Source organism: Oryx dammah, unplaced genomic scaffold, assembly GCF_014754425.2.
Source record: "Oryx dammah isolate SB20612 unplaced genomic scaffold, SCBI_Odam_1.1 HiC_scaffold_16, whole genome shotgun sequence".
NCBI classification, from domain to species: domain Eukaryota; kingdom Metazoa; phylum Chordata; class Mammalia; order Artiodactyla; family Bovidae; genus Oryx; species Oryx dammah.
This window is the reverse complement of record NW_024070200.1, coordinates 8,633,848-8,655,601: the sequence shown is the minus strand read 5'-3', so window position 1 is coordinate 8,655,601 and position 21,754 is coordinate 8,633,848. Positions and strand designations below refer to the sequence as shown.

Sequence of the window (21,754 nt, the reverse complement as noted above, 5' to 3'; positions counted from 1 at the left end):
GCACCTCTTACCCATTTGTCCAAGGGGACCTGAGCGAGGGACCCGGTGCCCTGGTACAGGTCCAGGCTGAGCTGCTCCAGGCTCAGCTTCTCCTGCAGGAAGTGACCCAGGTACCTCTGCAGGAGGTACCGACAGGCCCTCTTCTTGATGGACTCCGAAAACGGCCAAGGCATGGTGAGGGCTGGCAGCTGGACCGGCAGGGCTGCGGGCGGCTCCGGCCTGGGGGCTCCGGCCAGGCTCCGGTTCCAGGCCGCTGTGGGGGCAGCGGCGGCGTTGGCGGCGGCGCCTCGGGTCCCGGGGCCGGCCTGCCCAGGCCTCGGCGAAGCCTAAGCCCGGGGAGGCCCCTCCATGGCCGCTCGGCGCCGGGCTTCCCTCAGGGCGACCCCATCGCCTGTGCGGCGCCGCTCGCGCTAGGCCTGGCGGGGACAAGTCGCGGAGGAGTCCCCGTTAGCCCCAAGCCCGGGGGGGTTTCCGAGGAGGGTCCTTTTCGGCACTAGAAAGAGGGTACAAGAGAGCACGCGGGGAGATGGCAGGGCCTGAGGCCACGGTGAGGCGGACACCTCCACAGCGGCCGCACGACAAATTTGTTGTCATCCGCGGGGCGCGCGCTCCCGGCCCTGGGACGCTCCCGGCTCGGCGCGTGCGCGAGACCGCGACAGCCGGCGCGCCGCCGGGCACAGACGGAAGTGACGCCACACTGGGGGGGCCGGGGAAGCGGGGAAAAGGGCCCGGAAGGGAGCAGTTCCGGCTCCGAGGGGGCGGGGCGAGGGCGGGGAGGGCAGGGGGCGGGGCCGCGGGTCGGTTCCAGTCGCCGGGGGAGGGAGGAGACGAAGGACTTGGGACGCGCAGGTGAGCGGGCGCGGGGCCGGCGGCGGGCGTCCGGCCACCGGCCGACCGACCGGGCGGGCTTCGGGGATCAGCCGAGGGCCTTCTGTGGGGGACGCGGCGCGGAGAACCAGGCCGTGAGGGGACGGCTTGCAGAAGGGGCTCCTGTGCCCGGGCTGAGGGGCTCTGGGGGTGGCTCTGGCCTGGGCCGTTCCCGCTCACCTTAGACTCGGACCCAGGAAACGGGCGCTCGGGGCGCCGCCGGTTCCCCGGGAAAGGGCTGCAGCCTCTCGGGAGCATCCCTGCCCTCCCCCACCCTCAACCCTACCCCCAGTTATTGACCGGTGCCCGTTGTCAGCAAGTTATTCGTCGCCCGCCTCGTCCAGGTATTGTTTTCCGAAGCTTCCTCTTCTCTACCGTCTTGTCTGGTGGCTTGCAGCTTCCAAAGCGCTTTATTCATCGCTCGGTGTGCTGCGCCAGCACACACCCAAAAACTTGAGTTTCCGAGGCGTTTGTGGGCAGAATCGCTTTCTCGGATCCATGCCAAAGCCTTCCGACCCCGCGGAGACCTGGGCAAAAGTACTTGTGCTGGTCTGGCAGTCTGCGCAATCCTGTTTCTGCCTTTTAGGAGGCAACTCCTGCAGAGGCGGAGCCGACTCGCAACTTGGTCCACCCCGAGGAGGCCTCCGTGTGTCGTTCGGTGTTCGGTGGCCCGAAAGCCAGGTGTCCCGGGTTAGAATCTTGTGCCCGCCTCTTGTTAGCCCGGCGTTTGTTCAAGAGGCCCCTTGAACCGGCCACCGCCCGCCCTGTCTGAGTCTTTGCCAACTTTAAGCGTGTTGTTATTGTTGTTCAGTCGCCCAGTCGTGTCCGACTCTTTGCGACCCCATGGACTGGAGCAAGCCAGGCCTCCTTGTCCCTCACCATCTCCCGAAGTTTGCCCAAGTTCACGTCCGTTGCATCGGTGATGCCATCCACCTTCTCATCCTCTGACGCCCTCTTCTTAAGCATATTAGTAATGTCTTATCTCCAGAGATTGTTAGGATGCTTAAACGATTTCGGTAGGGTCCCGATTGTTGTTGTTTAGTCGCTCCCGTCCCTCTCTTTTGCTACCCCATGGACTGCAGCACGCCAGGCTTCCCTGTCCATGGGATTCTCCGGGTAAGAATAGTAGAGTGGGTTGCCATCTCCTCCAGATCTTCCCGACCCAGAGATCGAACCCGCGTTGGCAGGCGGGTTCTTGACCACTGAGCCAAAATAATGGGAAGATACCCATTATTTTGATTTAAATCAGGAGTAACATGGAAGAATATGTGGTCACGAGCACAGACTCGAAGAACTGGAGGAAGTAAGATGAGCATGTAAAAATGAATGTATGAATTAAGGTACAGAGGAATTGAGGGAGCTATGATCTATAGTGAAGGGGGCATTCCTTTATTCAGTAAATATTTATCGATTGTCTACTGTGTGCCAGGGATTGTTCTAGGTGCTGAGGGGTACAGCAGTGACCAGATTAAGCCCCTGCCCTCATGGAGTGCTTACATTTTATTGAAGGGAGGGGAAGCAAACAACAAATATATGCAGTAGTAAATGCTATAGAAAAAATACAAAGGAGAGGAGACAGATTTGCCACTTTTATATAGGGAATAAGGGAAAGCCTCTCTTGTTTAATAGGTAACATTTTGGCAGAGACTTAGAAAAAGCTGGGGAGCAAGGTAAGTGATGCCAGGAAGAGTTTTCCAGGCAGGGGGAATAGAGTGCAAGGCCCTATGGCAAGAGATGCTTAGCAAGCACAAGGAACATCGGGAGGTAGTGAAGGAAAGAGGAGAAGCTGGAGGCTTGGGGGTGAGGGGGCAGTCTCTATAAGGACTTTGCCTTTTTACTCAGTCAGTGAATGCATTTGAGGAAAGCAGTACCATAACCTGGCTAAAGTCTTCACAAGATCGTGCTGACTGCTGTGTTGAGAATAGACTTATATGGAGGTATGAGGCCCAGAGATGAAAAAGCAAGGCCAGTTTGAAAGATATTGCAATGATCTAGGGCATCCCTTGTGGCTCAGCTGGTAAAGAATCTGCCTGCAATGGAGACCTGGGTTCTATCCCAGGGTTGGGAAGATCCCCTGGAGAAGGGAACGGCTACCCACTCCAGTATTCTGGCCTGGAGAATTCCATGGTCTGTATAAGTCCATGGGGTCGCAAGGAGTTGGACACGACTGAGCGACTTTCACTTTCCGGCAGAAGTGACAGTGGCTTGGATGAGAGTGGTAAAAGTGAAGATGGGAAAAAACAGTTGGATTCTGGATATATTTGAAAGATAAGAAACTGTACTTATGAATAATTATAATGCTTCCCAGAAAAGAAGAAACAAAATAATAGGAAAGTGCAGGAGCCAGCCTGACAAGGAGTTAAGATTTGGGGAGGTTTGAACCAGACTTTTGATGAATGGACAGAGTTTACTTTTCAAATTTAAATGTTAAATAATTGATTTCTTTTTGGAATATAGAATTACATTCAGACTGTCCACAGAATGTGTGAAATTTCAAATATCAGAATAGGAAAATAAAAACTGGGAGATTTTGTAAAAACAAACATACTGTTTTCAAAGTGTTAAGTGTGTTGCTGGGTCCATTTTATGCTTTCTAGGAGAAATTCAGCATAAATTGTTAAGGTTTAAGATCTGTCGTTAATTCCACCTCTAGTTCAAATAGGGTACAAACTCATCCTAACAGCATTTTATGTTTTATCAAAGACAAAGAACTATCACAAAGTGTTAACAGTTAATCATTAATTGAGGATGATGAAAGTAATTAGCAACCAAACATTGTAATAACAGGTCAGAGGCTACATACCAGAGGCTGAATGGTCATGACAAAAAAATCATCCTTGCAAGGAATCCATGTTAACATGTAAAATAAAAGAAAAGCTGAGATGATTTTGGCCTTGTAAGACTTGTGCCTGAGGTGACAGGAGTAAGATGGTAGTGTTCCGTGTCACATGCTTCTCAGAGCCGTAAAAGGCCAAAGCCATAGCCACGCCACACACTGTAAAGAGCCCTGAAAGTGGAAGTGATAGTCAGTCAGGTGTGTCCAACTCTTTTGTGACCAGGCTCCTCTGTCCGTGGAATTCTCCGGGCAAGAATACTGGAGCGGGTTGCCGTTCTCTTCTCCAGGGGATCTTCCTGAGGTAGGGATTGAACCCAGGTCTCCTGCATTACAGGCAGATTCTTTACCGAATGAGCTACCAGGGAAGCCCAAGGAGCCCTGAACTTGGAGTCAAAGAGCTTCGGTCAAAGGTCAATCTTGGGACATCGCTGGTGGTCCAGTAGCTAAGACTCCAAGCTCCCAGTGTGGAGGGCCCAGCTGTGATCCTGGTCAGAGAACTAGATCCCACATGCTGCAACTAAGACCTGCGCAGCCAAATAAATATTTTTATTTTTTAAAAAAGGTCAATCTTTCTTCTTTAAAGATATGTAAGTACTTTTATTTTTAATGTATAATAGTTAACATAATATTTCTTGCTTACTGTGCCCAGTACCATGCTAAGCGCTTTCCGCATATTCACTCATTTAGTTCTGTCGGGATCCCTTTAAGGTAGATGCTCTCGTTGGCTTCATTTTGGGGAGGAGGAATGTGTGACTAGAGGGATTGATATCTCTTTCCCCAAGTCTCCGAATAAGTGACAGAGCTGAGATTCTAGCCCTGATCAGTCTGTTCAGAAGAGCCCTTTAACCGTCACACCATGTGGCCACCTCTTGTTCACAATAGGATTTTTCCAGACTGTGCTGTGTGATACAAATGAAAGTACAGTTGACCATTGAACAACACTGTGGTTAGGGACACCAACCCGCCCAAAATTCAGAATTCACCCATAACTTACAGTCAGTTCTCTAAATATACAGTTGCACATTCGCCAGTTCACTCAGCACAGATTATGTAGTACTGCAGTATTTATTATTGAAAATAAATCTGCACATAAGTAGACATGTGCAATTCAAACCTGTGTTGCTCAAGGGTCAACTGTGACCATGATTAAGATACTACATTCTAGCCCTCAGCTGACTGTTGTAATGGCAACTGAAAAATCAAACTTTCTTTCAAAATATAAGTTTCATGTCTGTATACTGCCTTGAAATCATTCTGGCCTTGTTCTTTTATTATGCTGTATATATGACTCTTTCTAGGCCCATTCTTTTGCCATCAAGGAAAAATCTACAGTCTTTTGCTGGCTCTTTGATGCTGTAAATTTGTGATGAAACAAAGTCTACTGAATTAACAAATAGAGACTAAAGAACTTTGTGATCTTGATATCTTGGTCTTAGATATCTTGATAACTAGTTTCATGAATTCTCCCCAAACTACTAACACAGCCCCCAAATATACCAACGGATGAAGTAAGAGCTGGTTCCTAAATAATTTATGTATGATGTTATAAGGAATCATTTGGAAACTATGCAAGGTGATGCAATGTACCAGATTAAAATCGCCTGTAAGGTATTCCAATTTTTGAAGGTGCTGGCAACAGAATATTGCCCAGAGTCTGGTAGACAGCCAAATTTTAAATGGAAAACAAAGAGGTTTTCTATTTCTCTATCTCTTTAGATATGTCTATATCTCTTTTAGCTAGAATGTACCTTATATTAAATACAGTACCAATCCTCTATATAACCTAGAGGGTTATATAGAAACAAAAAGCTAGCTCCCAGTGTTATCTTGGTTTTGGTGGTTAAGCATTCATTTTTTAGTCTTTTTTTAGAAATCTCATTTAGTTTCTTGTTTTGAAGGAAAGGTTGTTTATGGGGTTGTAGTTTGGTTGCTTATTTACAGTTTTAAAAAAGTTCTCCAGGAGTATACTTCTTGTTGCCAGATGGAATTCTGCCTGATTCATGAGCTGCCTAATTAAATTAAATCTTAAGAGAAAAAAAAACACTTCTCAAATGAACACTATGTATTTCTTTACCTCACCTTCTTCCTTAATCATCTGAAGCACTTGGCTTGATTTTTTATTATTACTGGGTTGTGTATGTGTGTCTTTGTTGAAAGTAGGGTGCAGAGTGATTTTATAAATGAGTGTATAAATGGAAAAATAAGCCGTTTTTATCTAAATTACAAGTACTGTGTGTTAGTAATGCTGCAAGTGATACTGACTTAAATTTTAATTTCAAAATAGACATCTCAGAGCTCTTGAAAACATTAAATGTTATGTGTTATGGAAAATAAAGGTTAAACTAGCTTTGTTGTCATTGTTTAGTTGCTAAGTCGTGTCTGACTGTTTGCAACCCCAGGGACTGTAGCCTGCCAAGCTCCTCTATCCGTGGGATTTCTCAGGCAAGAATCCTGGAGAAGGTTGCCATTGCCTTCTCCAGGGATCTTCCTGACCCAGGGACTGTCCCGTGTCTCCTGCAGGGGCAGGTGGATTCATTACACTGAGCCACCGGGAAAGCCCAACCTAAAGAGGACATGGCTTGAAACTGCCATTATGCTTTAAAATTTTAGGCAATTTTGCATCAAACTTCATAATATTGTTACTTTAACAGTGATACATATTTCCAGAAGTGTCTACCATGTTTATCCGGTAGCTTTTTGCCCCATGTCACGGAGCTAACTTAAGTACTATAGCTTGAGAAGCAGAAAGTACTTTTTCTTTGGTTTATTCATTCAGAAGGTATTCAGTGAAGACCTGCTTTATGCCAGACACTGTGCTCATGATAGTCAAACCACAGACCTCCATTTGCCATGAAGTATGATATGTGCAGAAGTATCAAAACAAATTCTAAGGAAGCAGGATATAGTGGTTAACTCCACCTTACAGTTTTTTAAGTAAAATAGTATGGGTCTTATACAAATATATAGTAAGCATATGTCAAAAATGTAATTAACTCATTGACGAAACAACAAACAAGATGATAAAGTTGATTCAAAGTCAAGCGAGACGAAAATCAATGAAAGAAGAACTGATGAAATAAGACTGCAGGGAGTTCCCTGGAAGTCCAGTGCCTAAGACTCTAAGCTCCTGATGCAGGGGGCCTGGGTTCAGTCCCTGCTCAGGGAACTAGATCCCACATGCCGCAATTAGGGTTTGCATGCCGCACCTAAAACCCAGTACAGCCAAATAAATAAAATTTGGAAAATAAGATTGCAAAATTAGCTCAAAACTGGGTAACAGGATTCTACATATGGCTAAGATAAAGTGACAGGGACCAGATTTACCCTTCCACCTGAATCAAAACAGTGGGCAGAAATACGTGAAACAATGGTTTTAAGATTTTGGACATTAAGCAGCGAAGGACAGTGATGCCTGGAGAGAATTTCTAAGCATGGCCTTGGAAGGAGAAGCCCAGGTAGAACCCAGGAGTCTGCCTGAATTGAAGATAAGAAGCTAGGAATCCAGGAAGGCCAGGCAGCTGGGAAAGAGTACTAGATGGTAGACAGCTTCTTAGTGAGTGCCATGGATATATACAGAGGATCCCCTCCAGTCTGCAGCTAAACATACTGATCAACAACTAGGTGTGAAGAAGCTACCCAAAAGAATTAGAGGAATTTTCAGAGTTCAAACAGGACCAGCAATAGTTCCCGTTCCTCTCACCCAGAATGAAAAAAAATCTCATAATTCATAGACCATCAGGTAGAATACCCAAAAAGGTTTTACCACCACAGTGGGGAAACAATTAACCAGAGACTAAATCAGTTTTACTGCTGCTTTAAAAAGCCTAGAAGCAGGACCTGAAAGGATCAAGCTTTTCACAGATAACTGCATCCCAGAGCAATGCTCAATAATATTTATAGGAATAAAAAATATATATCCAGCAAATACAAGGTAAACTCCGTGAAGTCTGGCATCCAGTCAAAAAATATCAGGCATGTAAAGAGCAGTTCAGTTCAGTTCAGTCGCTCAGTCATGTCCGACTCTTTGCAACTCCATGAATTGCAGCACGCCAGGCCTCCCTGTCCATCACCATCTCCTGGAGTTCACTCAGACTCACGTCCATCGAGTCCGTGATGCCATCCAGCCATCTCATCCTCTGTCGTCTCCTTCTCCTCCTGCCCCCAATCCCTCCCAGCATCAGAGTCTTTTCCAATGAGTCAACTCTTCACATGAGGTGGCCAAAGTACTGGAGCTTCAGCTTTAGCATCATTCCTTCCAAAGAAATCCCAGGGCTGATCTCCTTCAGAATGGACTGGTTGGATCTCCTTGCAGTCCAAGGGACTCTCAAGAGTCTTCTCCAACACCACAGTTCAAAAGCATCAATTCTTTGGTGCTCAGCCTTCTTCACAGTCCAACTCTCACATCCATACATGACCACAGGAAAAACCATAGCCTTGACTAGATGGACCTTAGTCGGCAAAGTAATGTCTCTGCTTTTGAATATACTATCTAGGTTGGTCATAACTTTTCTTCCAAGGAGTAAGTGTCTTTTAATTTCATGGCTGCAATCACCATCTGCAGTGATTTTGGAGCCCAAAAAAATAAAGTCTGACACTGTTTCTACTGTTTCCCCATCTATTTCCCATGAAGTGATGGGACCAGATGCCATGATCTTCATTTTCTGAATGTTGAGCTTTAGGCCAACTTTTTCGCTCTCCTCTTTCACTTTCATCAAGAGGCTCTTTAGCTCCTCTTCACTTTCTGCCATAAGGGTGGTGTCATCTACATATCTGAGGTTATTGATATTTCTCCCGGCAATCTTGATTCCAGCTTGTGTTTCTTCCAGTCCAGCGTTTCTCATGATGTACTCTGCATATAAGTTAAATAGAGCAGTATACAACCCATAACAACTAGAAAAACTATCAGTTGAAACTAACCCAGAAATATCCATGATATTAAAACATTTATTACAATTATTCCACATGTTCAAAAAATAGAGAAAAATTTGAACAAATTAAGAAGAGACATGGAAATTGTGTTGTTTTTTAAGATGGACCCAAGTAGAAGAGATTAGATACTGCCCCCCCCCCAAAAAAAGATTAGAAAAGAATGTGAATACATAGCAATAGAAACTGTTCAAAGTGAAACACAAAGAGGAAAAGAGTAAAAAATGAGCACAGATAAAAATAAATTAAAAAAAGAAGAAACTAAGAAGTTAATTCTAAATTAAAAAAAGAACAGTTGAAGATATTATAAGTTAAAGATGTATACTGTAAACTCTAAAGCAACCACCAAAAACATTCAAAGAGTTAAAAGCCATCAATAGGTTTAAAGTAGAATCCTAAAAAGTGATCAGTTCAAAAGTAGAAAAATAAGGAAAAGGAAATAAGGTACAGGTGGGAGAGATAGAGAACAGCAAAAGAGATAGTAACCACATCAATCATAGTAATCATATTAAACATAAATGGTCTAAACAGTCCAATTAAAAGTAGAATTATCAGTTTGAAAAAGCAGGACCAAACTATTTGCTGCTTACAGGAAGCCTACTTTAAAGACACTGCTCTTCCCATTGTCAAGAGCTTAAAACAGCCAATTATATCAAAATCAGATTCTGTTGCTTTAGGTATTAGCTCCCTCTCAAATTGGGCCATTCACATTAACTACTCTCTCAGCACTTTCCTTGTTGTAGGCTACCTAAGTTAGTTTGCTTACAGTTCCTGGCACTCCCTGAATTTTGGTTATGCATTGTTCCCTCCGAAGAATCCTTCACAACTCTCAGGTCTTCTCTGCCTATTAATATCTCTTCATCTGCGCTCACTCAAGCCCAGTTTTGACTGACCTTTCATGAGTCAAGCTCCATAATAACTAACAATTATGTAGTAAATCATGGAATGTCAGAGCTCTCAAAACCAGTCAAGAATTTCCTGTTCATTCCCCCTTGTTCTATAAACAAGAAAACCATGAACCCTTTGAGGTTGTATGGCCAGCCCAAGTTTATACATGTTTAGTGGTAAGTTTGTAGGAGGACCAAGGCATATCATTGTGTTCTCTAATTATACATTTCTTATGTTATGTTGCATGTATATGGCATTAATATTTGTGTACATATTTGGTGTGCTTGTCATATATCCCAAATGAGGCTGTGAACTATCAGTAAATGTATTTAATTAATCTTCTGAGGCTTAGAAAAATGCTGGATACATAGAGTCTAAATTGACAAGAATAAAAACTAGAAATAATTCATTAGTTTTTACCATTTGAAACACTGGTGGTTAATTTCCCTCCATAGAATAGCTAAGATAGATTTTCTAACATGCTTGTTTCCAAATCTGGCTACTCATATATAAAATAAGCTGAATTTAGTACCTTATGTCTATTGACTTTTTTCAACAATGTCAATCCTAAAGGAAATCAACCCTGATTAGTCATTGGAAGGACTGATGCTGAAGCCGAAGCTCCAATACTTTGGCCACCTGATGCGAAGAGCCAACTCATTGGAAAAGACCCTGATGCTGGGAGAGATTGAAGGCAGAAGGAGAAAGGGACGACAGAGGATGAGATGGTTAGATAGCATCACCAACTTAATGGACATGAATCTGAGCAAACTGCAGGAGAGAGTGGACAGAGGAGCCTGGCATCCTGCATTCCATGGGGCCACAGAGTCAGACAGGACTTAGCAACTGAACAACAACAAATTCATTGTGTTATCCACAAGTATTCACAGAGGTCTAGTCCTGTGCTACCTGATACAGTAACCACTGGTTTTTTAAATTTAAATGAATGAAAATTAAATAAAATTTGAAATTCAGTTCCTCAGCCACTCTTGTAAGACTTCAAGTGAGTAGAAGCCACATATGGTAGCTACTGTGTTAGACAGCTCAGGTAAAGAACTCAAAACATAGAAATAAGAATTTAAAGAGACGGTAAAAATATGAAAATTCATGTTTCTGTGTTTTGATAGGCTAATTGTGGTAGTATATATAAATAAATACACATATAATGAGGTACCTGCTCAAAATACTTTTAGTTACTGGGATGTATAATCAAAATGTAGAAACCTCTTCTCTAGTGCCCCATCCATAAGGCTCCCTGCTGCGCTTCCATGGCTCCTGTCATCACACACTGGGTTCATGGTTTTGGGCTCTGTGTTCACTCCTCTAGAGAGGATCTGGTTGGATGAGCCAGTCACCATCCAAATCAGGTAATTGAACAGAGCTCCTGATTCAAGACAATACATAAACTCCTTACCAGCCTCGAAATACTGCTTTAAATAAAACAGGCGTCCCCAGTACGTTTCTCTGTGATTATGGTGCTGGAGTTAACAGAATACAGATCATGAATCCTGTGAGTAAGGAACCTTCCCAAAGAAGGCAGTGGACTGGACAAGTACTCCTTTTGAAAGTAACTTATGACTGTTCCAAAAAGGAAAGTCAGAAAATGAAGACTCTTTGCCTACTTGTATACTCCTTTCCCTGCTTATAGGATATGGACAATGATAGGCAGGATAATGACGACCGCCCCCCACTGCCGCCCCCGCAAAGATGTCCGCGTCTTAGTCCCCGGAAACTGACTATATTACTTGCTATGACAAGAGGAACTTTGTAGTTCCTTAACCCTAAACCTTGGAGAAGGCAATGGCACCCCACTCCAGTACTCTTGCCTGGGAAATCCCAGGGACAGAGGAGCCTGGTGGGCTGCCCTCTATGGGGTCGCACAGAGTTGGACACGACTGACGCGACTTAGCAGCAGTAGCAGCAGCAACCCTAAGCCTCGGCTGGGGAAATATGCTGGATATTCAGCGGGGCCCACTATAATCAATCACTAAGGTCCTTATAAAAGGGAGCACAGGAGAAAATGGAGGTATGACCACAGGACCAGAGACTGAAGCGATGTGCTCTGAGAGCAGAGGAAGGGCCCAGCAGCCAAGAAATGCAGGCGACTTCTGGAAGCTGGAAAGGCAAGGAAACAGATTCTCCCCTGAAGGCTCCAGAAAGACTGCAGCCCTGCCAACACTTTGATTTTAGATTTCACACTTCCAGAATCATAAGACAATTAATTTGTGTTTTAAGTCACTAAGTTTGTGGTAATTTGTTAGCAGCAGCAATAGGAAACTAATACACATGTTGATATATTCTACAAAGTTTTCACTAAGCACTTTCTACATAACAGGTACAAAAATATCAGGGTTTCTTTTTTAAAAAATATTTTTAAAAATTTATTTATTGGCTGTGCTGGGTCGTCGTTGCCAAGCAGGCTTTTCTTTAGTTGTGGCGAACAGTGGCTTCTCTCTAGTTGCGGTGCGTGGGTTTCTCATTGTGGTGGCTTCTCTTGTGCAGCACGGCTCTATGCACAGGCTTCAGTAGTTGAGCTGTGTGGGCTCAGTAGTTGTGGCTCCTGGGCTCTAGAGCACAGGCTCAGTACTCGTGGCACACGAGCATAGTTGCTCCATGGCATGTGGGGTCTTCCCGGATCAGGGATCAAACCCCAGTCTCTTGCATTGGCAGGCTGACGCTTTACCACTGAGCTACCAGCGAAGCCCAGGGCTGTTTTTGGGGGTTTTTTTTAAACCTCTCTATAAAGCTGTTGCAGAGCTGGGTTATGAGTTCTTTTCATTTGGGGGAGGCTCCTAATTCAGTATGCTTTCAGTTGCCAGTAAAGTAACAGGAATTTATTGGCTGCACTAACTGAAAAGCGCAAAGACTGGGCAGCATCAGGGCTCTGGCTTAGTTTCTCTGTGCATCTCTTGCCTCTGTTCTCTTCCCATTGTCAGCATCATCCTCAGATTTCCCTCATCTTGGGGTACGTAGCAGGAGCAGCTGGGGCCAGGTGCTGCAAACTATTCTGCATGAAAGTGACTGGGAAGATTTCTGTGTGTTAAGTTCAGGACAGTCTTCAAATGGGATTGGGGTCAATCTTGCTCAAATTTATTGGTTACTCTACTCGGTAGGGGAAGGGGAGGTATTATAATTCCCCTTGAAAAATCTGGGTACTATTTGGAAGGGGAAATGATATTGATGAATAATCAAAAGCTTGTCATAACCAACAAAAGATAATTGTAATAATACCTTAAAATAATGATAGCTTAAAATGTTATTAACTTGTATAATGCTTCAATATGAAAATCTATCGATTTATATGTATCATTGAAAGTTCTGGATATGTCTGCTCTTTTATGCATCATTCAGAAGCATTTCAGAGAAACATCTAAAAGTTCACAGTCTTGGGAAAGGTGTCTTTCTCTTTTTTTGCCCCCTTGGTGCTGATTACTCCACAACAGTTTGATGACCTGCTTTACTGGCCTGTGAGGATTTCTTACATTCTAGTACTGGAGTCTTCAGCTTTCCGTGTCCTTGTGGTCCTAGTTGCAATGAATTAAACTCTTTAAAAGCTTGGCTCTTGTCAAGCTTTCTCATGTAAACATCTTTTTCATGTAAGTTATTATTTCTGACATCTGTAATTGAGATACTTGATTACTTGAGCAAAATAAAGATGTCTGGCATTCAGGATATTAAGAGATTTATAGTAGACAGGCATGTTTCAAAATCTTCAAACCTGACTTAGTAAAAAATAAATAAATAAAATGGACTTACTTCTTATACATAAAACCAAGTAAAATACTAAGGAATATAATGATTATTTCTAGAGAAGGGAGAGATTTTTAGAAAATCAAATATTTTCACTTTCATATGTAGTAAGTCAATGTGAGATGTCAGTTATCTAACAAATTCCTCTAGCAATAATTGATAAATTTATAATTAACTTGTATTGTTAGTGACTAATTCTGTCAAGTATTGTGGGAAACAAGATAAAGGGCCAGTTACAACATATCATTACTTGAAATAGGATTGAAGGATTATATTATTTGTACATTTGCTAAGTAGTTTTTTGAAATAGCTTCACATAGTTTATCATAAACTGTCTTTAGCAAATAGTTTTGACTTTTACAATATGCAAATAACCTGCAGTTATGGAAACTCTGGTCCCTTAAGAGGTTTGCTAATAATTCAGAGCATTGGCGTGACAGTAGAATCACCCAGAAACTCTGAAAAAATACCCAGAAATATCTCCCAGAGGTTTTGATTCAGTGTCTCTGAGATGGGGTTTCTGCCACAGTTGAGAACCACTAATTTTGAATATTACACAACTAGAGCACAAGTTGGTAACTTTAGGAAAAGGGATGGAATTTGTAAAGTAATAGACAAACAGTACAAATAAGTGTTCGTTAGCAAGTTGAAGAATCGTCCTACAGTTAGGTCAGTGGATGCTTAATCCATATAAGAAAAATAAAATCTTAATTTACTTTCATAAAGTCTACTGGTGAAAAGAAATTATATCTTATTCTGAAAAGCTGTTTTTACATTCCAAAGCAGTCTCACATTTATTCACTTTTCTTATTCATATATTTTGAATTTTTAACAGTCCTCAACTGTTCCACAGGTCACAGAAGAGAGAGGCAGAAGCAGACTGGCAATAATACTGGATCGAGTAAACACAGAAAATAATATTTTTGAAAGTATAATATATGAGCCAATTCAAGCAAACAGTAAAAAAAAAAAAAAAAGTAGTTATTCAGTAAGTGGTATTGGGACAGTAGGCTATTCACTTGGAAAATAAAGCTATACAGAATAAATTCCAGACCAATCAGAGAGTTAACTATAGAGACAGAGAATGAGAATTCAGAAGATGATTTAGAGGGCTTTAAAATGTAATCATGAAATGGGGCAGGTTGCTTCTTAGGCAAAACTGCAAATCCGGAAGTCACAAAAGGAACTATTGAGAGTGTCCTGTAGTAGGTAAAGACTTAAGCTCTGACTTAAGGCAACTTTAGTTCATTACTATTTCTGTTTTGTTTTGTTTTTTCACAGCTATATGATCTTAGAACTAAAAATATACCATACAAAATACCTTTTAAAAAAATCTTATAAATAGCCCAAAAGTTGTTTAATCAAAGAAATGCATATTCTTTGTCTCTCACACTGGCAAATATTAAAAAGAGTCAGAAAGGGTGCCGTGAAAAAGAACTCAGTCCCTCATACTCTGTTGGTGGAGTATCAATCATGCAGCCTTTTTTGAAGGTGAATCAGCAGTATCTATTGAAGGTTAAAATGAGTATGTACTTTGACTCAGCAATCCAGTTCTAAACATCCTTCATATTTGTAAAGAAATAGGTACTAAGATTTTTACATTGGCATTGTTTGATATAGCTAGAAATTAATATTCTGAATTCTTACCAATATGGAGTTAACCTTTTGGGAAGAAGTGGAGATTTTTTTTTTTTTTTTTAAACTGTAAGTATCTGTAGTTTTGCTATGAAAAACTACTGAAAATGGTTTTAGGCAATATTTTCCCTAAAAATTGTTAGCTTATTATATTTTCTAATCAATGGCAGTTGCAAGGCACAACTGCTTTTTAATCAAACATTAATGTGTGAATATCTTTTTATAAGCCTGTTTCATACCCGGTTTTCTGCAGAATGGAAACAGACTGTAATCCCATGGAGCTGAGCGGCGTGTCAGGATTTGAAGAAGAGGCTGAGCTTAATGGCTTTGAAGGAACTGATATGAAAGACATGAGGCTGGAAGCCGAAGCAGTTGTAAATGATGTTCTCTTTGCTGTTAACACCATGTTTGTCTCAAAAACTCTGCGCTGTGCAGACGATGTGGCCTATATCAATGTGGAAACAAGAGAAAGGAACAGATACTGCCTGGAGCTCACTGAAGCAGGGCTCAGGGTAAGTCCCTTTTCCCTTTAGAAAAAAAACAAAACAAAACAAAACATCTTTACCACTTGATCCAAAAGGTTCAGGGAATGAGAAAGAGTTTTAGGCGAGAACTTGACACCCAGTAGCTTCCAAGATTTTTTTTTTTTTTTTAAGAAAATTTTTTTTTCTTTCCCCTAGGAATTTTTTTATTAATTCTGAAGTCTTTCAGTCAACATAAGAATGGATTTTGGGGCGGGGGTGGGGGAGAACAGATTTGATTCTGAGTATTTTGTTGTAACTCTTTTCCCCCAAATAAACTGATTTCTTATCTCTTGCTAAGCATGTCTACCAAAATTATGCATTATCTACACTGGATGAATTTTTCAGTCATTGTGTTGAATCTTCTTCCACCTCCTATAAATATTTCTTCTACTAAAACAACATACTAGAAGGAATTCCCTGGTGGTCCAGTGGTTAGGACTCCACTCTTTCACTGCTGAGAGCTCGGATTTGATCCCTGGTAAGGGAAGTAAGATCCCAGAAGCTGCTCAGCCATACATAGAGAAATAGATAGATCATACTTGACTCCACCATTCACTAGCTGTTAGATCAGAATTAAGTCACAGCAGAATGCTCTGCCTCCAAATTTCCAAGAATAAATTTCCATTTATTACATGTAAGCTTTTCTAGGCAGAATGACCTCTCTACATCCTTTAAACCAGAATCCTGACTTTAGAATAATAGAAAGCACTACCTGAGAACAACTTCTCATTTAAAAAAAAAAATTTTTTTTTAACCTGTGGAACAAAGGAATGGACATTAGAAATGTCTAGTTTAATGTTACTAATGTGTATTTAACTTTACTAATTAACCTTGGCAATTCCCACAGTCCTGTGGTTAGGACTCAGCGATTTCATAGCCAAATTCAACCTCTGGTCAGGAACTGAGATCCTGCAAGTCACACGGTACATCCTAAATAAATAAATAGCCTTCAAGCTTGGTCAGAAATCTCTGACTTTTCTGTTTCTAAATCCATTAAGAGTAGTTCTCCCAAAGTTGCACAGGATCACGAAGTAGTAGAGTACATGGTTTAAGCAAGTAAGAATGTCATGTGATACATTAAACAAGCATGTGACCCTCTCTTTATTTCAATGGATTCAGTTTCCATAAGATGTGTGTGAGTCACATGTTCTGTGTATCCCCTGGTGGAGGCTCACTTACGTTGAAACCTGAGTTGTAACTACTCTCATTTCCCACACAGCTGCATCTTGGCTTTGAGAATAATCCTGGAATTAACTAATCTTTATGCTTCCCTTCCTAAATCCCTAAATTTGTACCCAAAACTTGCAGTGTTTAGAAGTGGACCTTAAATAGAAATAGGTAAAGCAAAAGTAGAAATAAATAACCCTAGGTAAATTAATTTTCTCTGGCACTGTTTAATTCTGGTGAGGTAGGAAAGGTTTTGTTGACAGTTAGAAATCTTTGAATTTGAGTGACGTTGGGTGAGTCAGTCAGTCTGAGTCCCTGCTTCTTTATCTGTAACTTGGAGGTTTAAAACAAAAGCTGATACAGAATTGTAAAGTAAAATAAAAAATAAATAAATAAATAAATAAAATAAAAGCTGATAAAAGATTTGGGGGATGTTATGTGAATAAAGTTTGCACAAAGATCTGGGTCAGTTATAAAACCTGGCATGTAGATACTCAAATATTTATTTTTTTCTGTCTGATTCAGTTGACATTTATTATCTATCCTGTGTCAGAAATGAGACATCAAACCATGTAAATAAGACATGATCCCTGTTCCCAGGAAGACCACAGATATCAGGGATAAGAGAGGAACAAATAGAATCATAGTATGCTGTAGGCTGGACTGAGACAGGGCGTGGTTCCACAGTGGTGCAGTTCATCTTCCTTAGGTGTCTGCCTCTGCTTTTCATTAGAAACAACAGCACTGCTTCTGTTCCTAGCATAAACATGCATCTCCTATGGCATGAGTAGATGTCATAAAAATTTAGAGTTTGTATGAGGAATTCACAAGCTTTAGTGAAGTCAGCAAAACTGACGTTGATTTTGCCCTACACTGTGCTGGTGAACCAGGGTATAAGTCTTATAATCTTGTTGGGAAAAAAAGCTTTAGCTGTGTTTAAAGGAAAAAACAAACAGGAAAAACACACACACAGGTTAACATTCCCTTTTATCTCACAGAATTGAGCAGATAAGTCATGTATTAGTAACATGAAACTGGCATTTCTAATTATAACAATTATAAACTAATTATAACTATAAACCAGAATTAAAACTATAAGTAAATTTTAGAATTCTTTATTTAAAAAAAAAAGCCCAAATCACATAAATAATGATAAAAGTAGGAACTAATAGGGACTTCCCTCATGGTCCAGTGATTAAGAATGCACTTGCCAATGCAGGGGACACAGGTTCCATCCCTCATCCAAGAGGATTCCTCATGCCATGGGACAACTAAGCCCATGTCCCACAACTACTGAACCAGTGTGGCCCAACTACTGTAGGCCAGGAGCCCTAGTCTCTGCAACAAGAGAAGCCGCCACAATGAGAAGCCCGCACGCCGCACCCGCAGAGTAGCCACCGCTGACTGCAGCTAGACAAAACACACTTATAGCAATGAAGACTTGGTACAGTCATACAGAAATAATTTTTTAAAATAAGAATAAAAAAGCCCCACAGTACTATTAATAATAGTAAATATAATTATTATAGTGTCTTTATAAAAAGGCCCTCAGTATGTATAGAATTAAGTAGAAATATGTTTTAGACTAGGAAAATGAAATACTGTTTTTGTATAGCTTTTTCAACTCTGTGTTTTCAGGATGAGTTCAGTTCAGTTCGGTCGCTCAGTCGTGTCCGACTCTTTGCAACCCCATGAATTGCAGCACGCCAGGCCTCCCTGTCTATCACCAACTCCCGGAGTTCACCCAAACTCATGTCTGTCGAGTCGGTGATGCCATCCAGCCATATCATCCTCTGTCGTCCCCTTCTCCTCCTGCTCCCATCCCTCCCAGCATCAGGGTCTTTTCCAGTGAGTCAACTCTTCACATGAGGTGGCCAAAGTACTGGAGTTTCAGCTTTAGCATCAGTCCCTCCAATGAACACCCAGGACTGATGTCCTTTAGAATGGACTGGTTGGATCTCCTTGCAGTCCAAGGGACTCTCAAGAGTTTTTGCCAACACCATAGTTCAAAAGCATCAGTTCTTCAGCGCTCAGCTTTCTTCACAGTCCAACTCTCACACGCATACATGACCACCGGAAAAACCATAGCCTTGAATAGACGGACCTTTGTTGGCAGAGTAATGTCTCTGCTTTTCAGTATGCTATCTAGGTTGGTCATAACTTTCCTTCCAAGGAGTAAGTGTCTTTTCATTTCATGGCTGCAGTCACCATCTGCAGTGATTTTGGAGCCCAAAACAAAAGTCTGACACTGTTTCCACTGTTTCCCCATCTATCTCCCATGAAGTGATGGGACCAGATGCCATGAGCTTGGTTTTCTGAATGTTGAGCTTTAAGCCAGCTTTTTCACTCTCCACTTTCACTTTCATCAAGAGGCATTTTAGTTCCTCTTCACTTTCTGCCATAAGGGTGGTGTCATCTGCATATCTGAGGTTATTCATATTTCTCCCTGCAATTTTGAATCCAGCTTGTGCTTCTTCCAGCCCAGCGTTTCTCATGATTTTCAGGATCAAGAGTGGGTAAATCAAACCTTTTAAATTTTGAGAAGAAACTAGTGAGAGCATTTTGCTGGTGATGTTCCTTATGTTATAAATTGCTTAAATATTATAGGTTGTATGGATATTTAAAATATGTGTATTCTAACTATTAATTGAAAAATGCATAATGTCATTAGAGAATGACCCATGTAAAAACTTGTGGTTTTTTTGCTTTCTGTACCAAGATGAAATCTGATTATTTAATTCACTGTTGCATTTTTCTCGTAGGTGGTAGGGTATGCTTTCGACCAGGTGGATGATCATTTACAGACTCCCTACCACGAAACAGTCTACTCCCTGTTGGATACGCTCAGCCCTGCGTACCGCGAAGCATTTGGAAATGCGCTCCTTCAAAGACTGGAAGCTTTGAAAAGAGAGGGACAGTCATGACTAAGCTTTTTTCCTGTTAGAGGGGGCTGCTGCTGGTACACAAGGTTGACATACAGCTTGAAACTGCTGCATACGGTCATAGCAGAAAATGCATCTTTGATTTTGTATCTTTTTTTTTTTTTGCTTCACATATAGGCTTTTGATTATTGAATTGTCTTTCTTAGTTTCTGATTCATTTAGGAAATCCTAAGGTCACTGCTGTGACACCATCATTAAGACATTCAGATTTCTTCATATAGTATCTCTGCATTTCAGAAACCTAAGCAGTATTTCATTCGCTTATTACAGGACTGCCAGCACTGTCTCTTACTTAGGAAATTCTAGATTTGCACAGTAATAGAGGAAATAAAATGACCTAACTTCAGACTTTGATTCAGCTCGCTAAATCAGGGGTTTACTACTAGCTCAGACTAACTTTGTAGTAATTATCTTGCTACTAGCCTTATTGGAAACAAATTATCAACTAGTTTCCCCGGCACAAATTTTTAAATTCACTGCTTCATTGAATCTATTTATATTATTAATATGGACTGATAAAAATGAGTTCATTATATATTACATAGCTAGTATTTACATGAAATACAGGTACTGAAATAGTACTGTATTCCTTGTTTGCAACAGCCAGCCAACGAAGAGGACAAACCGTTAGCAAATGAATGTAACAATTACTTGTTTCCAAGATATTTAAGCACATAAACAAATACAGGAACAGGCTCCATTCTCTTCCTAACAAAAAGCATCTTCAGCGTGTGTGATTTAAAAGAAAGGAGATTCTGATTTCCTAGAAAATGATATTTTGGCCTGTGTTGATTCTTCTTATGAATGTCTATTTACATGATGTACAGTATATATTCAGAAAGTATTTTTGCTTCAGCGTTTACTTTGTATGATGTGGTGCTTTGGTATTCCCACAGCACCCCTCCTTCCCAACAGATGTACAGTGTTCTGTCTAGATGCAAAATCTACAATGTCACAGGAGCGCATTGTATAGGTTTGAAACCAAAGGATGAATGAAGCATTCAGAGACTTACTATTTGAAAAAGGGAGACTCTGTATTTTATATTTTATTACAGGTACTAATATTTATAATAAAATAAACTATACCATGCTGCTACATCTTTTCAAGTACATGTTGAATATTAAGAATTGGGAAGTTGTTTTTTTAATACTAGTCAAAGCAGCAGCTATACAAATGTTGAACTAAAATTCTGCATCTGGACATACCTTCATAATTTGTCATTTAAAGACTTTTATAAATCATTATTAAACAATAGTACTTTTAGACTCTTGAAGATCATGTAGACCAGAGCAAGTTTAAAGCTTGGTTTGGGTCATTATTCATTGTCAGAGTTAGTCGGAATGCTTAAATTATGTTTGACAAATGAATATTCATCCTCAGCTTTACTTTCACATGCTTAAGTGTTTGGGTAATGAAGTCTAACTTCAGCTTGAACTTTCTCATGCTTAATCTCAGGCTAAATGTAAAGGGTATTTGTACAGTTTGAATAAAATTCTGTTTACTAATTTTGAGTTAAGTATGGAGAAAAGTGATTGTATGTTTAAAGTTGAAAGTGTTCATTTTGTGATAAATATTTGATTCCAAGAGCTTCCATTTTTGAATTCCATATTGTTCCATTTCATTGTGAAGTGATATTACTATGAAAGAGCAACAGAGAGAGAAGACATTAATAAAACTACAGATATTAAAACCTCCACTAGTTATTAAATCCTTCATTTTATTTAGATTTTTTAAAGACTTTAACCAGATAAATTAAGCCTTGATTTCACTTCCAAAAGAAAAAAGAACCTCTGGATAAGTAATTATTATAAATCAATAAAAAAAGAGAATAAGGGGCAAATACTATATGATCAACTCAGGAAAATATACAAATGTGCAGTAGCCACTTGAAAGATATTCAATCAAACCAGTAACTCTGGAAAATAGGTTTTATCTATTTGAGTCATTTTACCTAATAATTTTAAAATGTGTCAGGTTTAAATTATATCAATAAAGATTTAGTGAAGGACACAGTTACCTTCTCATGGAGGCTATGTTGGTGAAACCTTTCTGGAAGATACTGGTAATAGAGCCTTTACAAAGCTTATAACTCACATGCTGGTAATAGCCTCAAAAGCTAGAACAGGGACATGATTCAGCAGAATATATACAACAAGGATGTCATTTTCACTAATGAAAGATTTAGAAGTCTCTAAAAAAGTGGTTAAGCTATGCCAGA

General features: G+C 40.8%; 2 protein-coding genes across 6 annotated transcripts in view; one reads left to right on the top strand and one right to left on the bottom strand.

Moving 5' to 3' along the window:
• ATG2B (autophagy related 2B) overlaps nucleotides 1-672 on the bottom strand; it is a 77,671-nt gene extending 76,999 nt beyond the window's left edge. The window contains exon 1 of one of the 2 annotated variants that reach the window (XM_040257084.1): nucleotides 12-672. In XM_040257084.1, the coding sequence (XP_040113018.1) occupies nucleotides 12-173 (162 nt within the window). In that variant the 5' untranslated portion in view covers nucleotides 174-672. The remainder of the gene's footprint in view (nucleotides 1-11) is intronic. The other variant, XM_040257082.1, reaches the window with a different exon arrangement.
• Nucleotides 151-21,232, top strand: LOC120875301 (GSK3B interacting protein). Of its 4 annotated transcripts, XM_040257089.1 has the most exons (4): nucleotides 807-849; nucleotides 2,710-2,804; nucleotides 15,156-15,414; nucleotides 19,356-21,232. In XM_040257089.1, the coding sequence occupies exons 3-4, from the start codon at nucleotides 15,157-15,159 to the stop codon at nucleotides 19,515-19,517; spliced, it is 420 nt and encodes a 139-aa protein (XP_040113023.1). In that variant the 5' UTR covers nucleotides 807-849; nucleotides 2,710-2,804; nucleotide 15,156; the 3' UTR covers nucleotides 19,518-21,232. The 4 variants fall into 4 exon arrangements, with proteins under 4 accessions (XP_040113025.1, XP_040113022.1, XP_040113023.1 ...); XM_040257091.1 differs by lacking the exons at nucleotides 807-849; nucleotides 2,710-2,804 and adding an exon at nucleotides 151-174; XM_040257088.1 differs by lacking the exon at nucleotides 2,710-2,804 and having other exon boundaries at nucleotides 774-849.
• The last annotated feature ends 522 nt before the right edge of the window (nucleotides 21,233-21,754 follow it).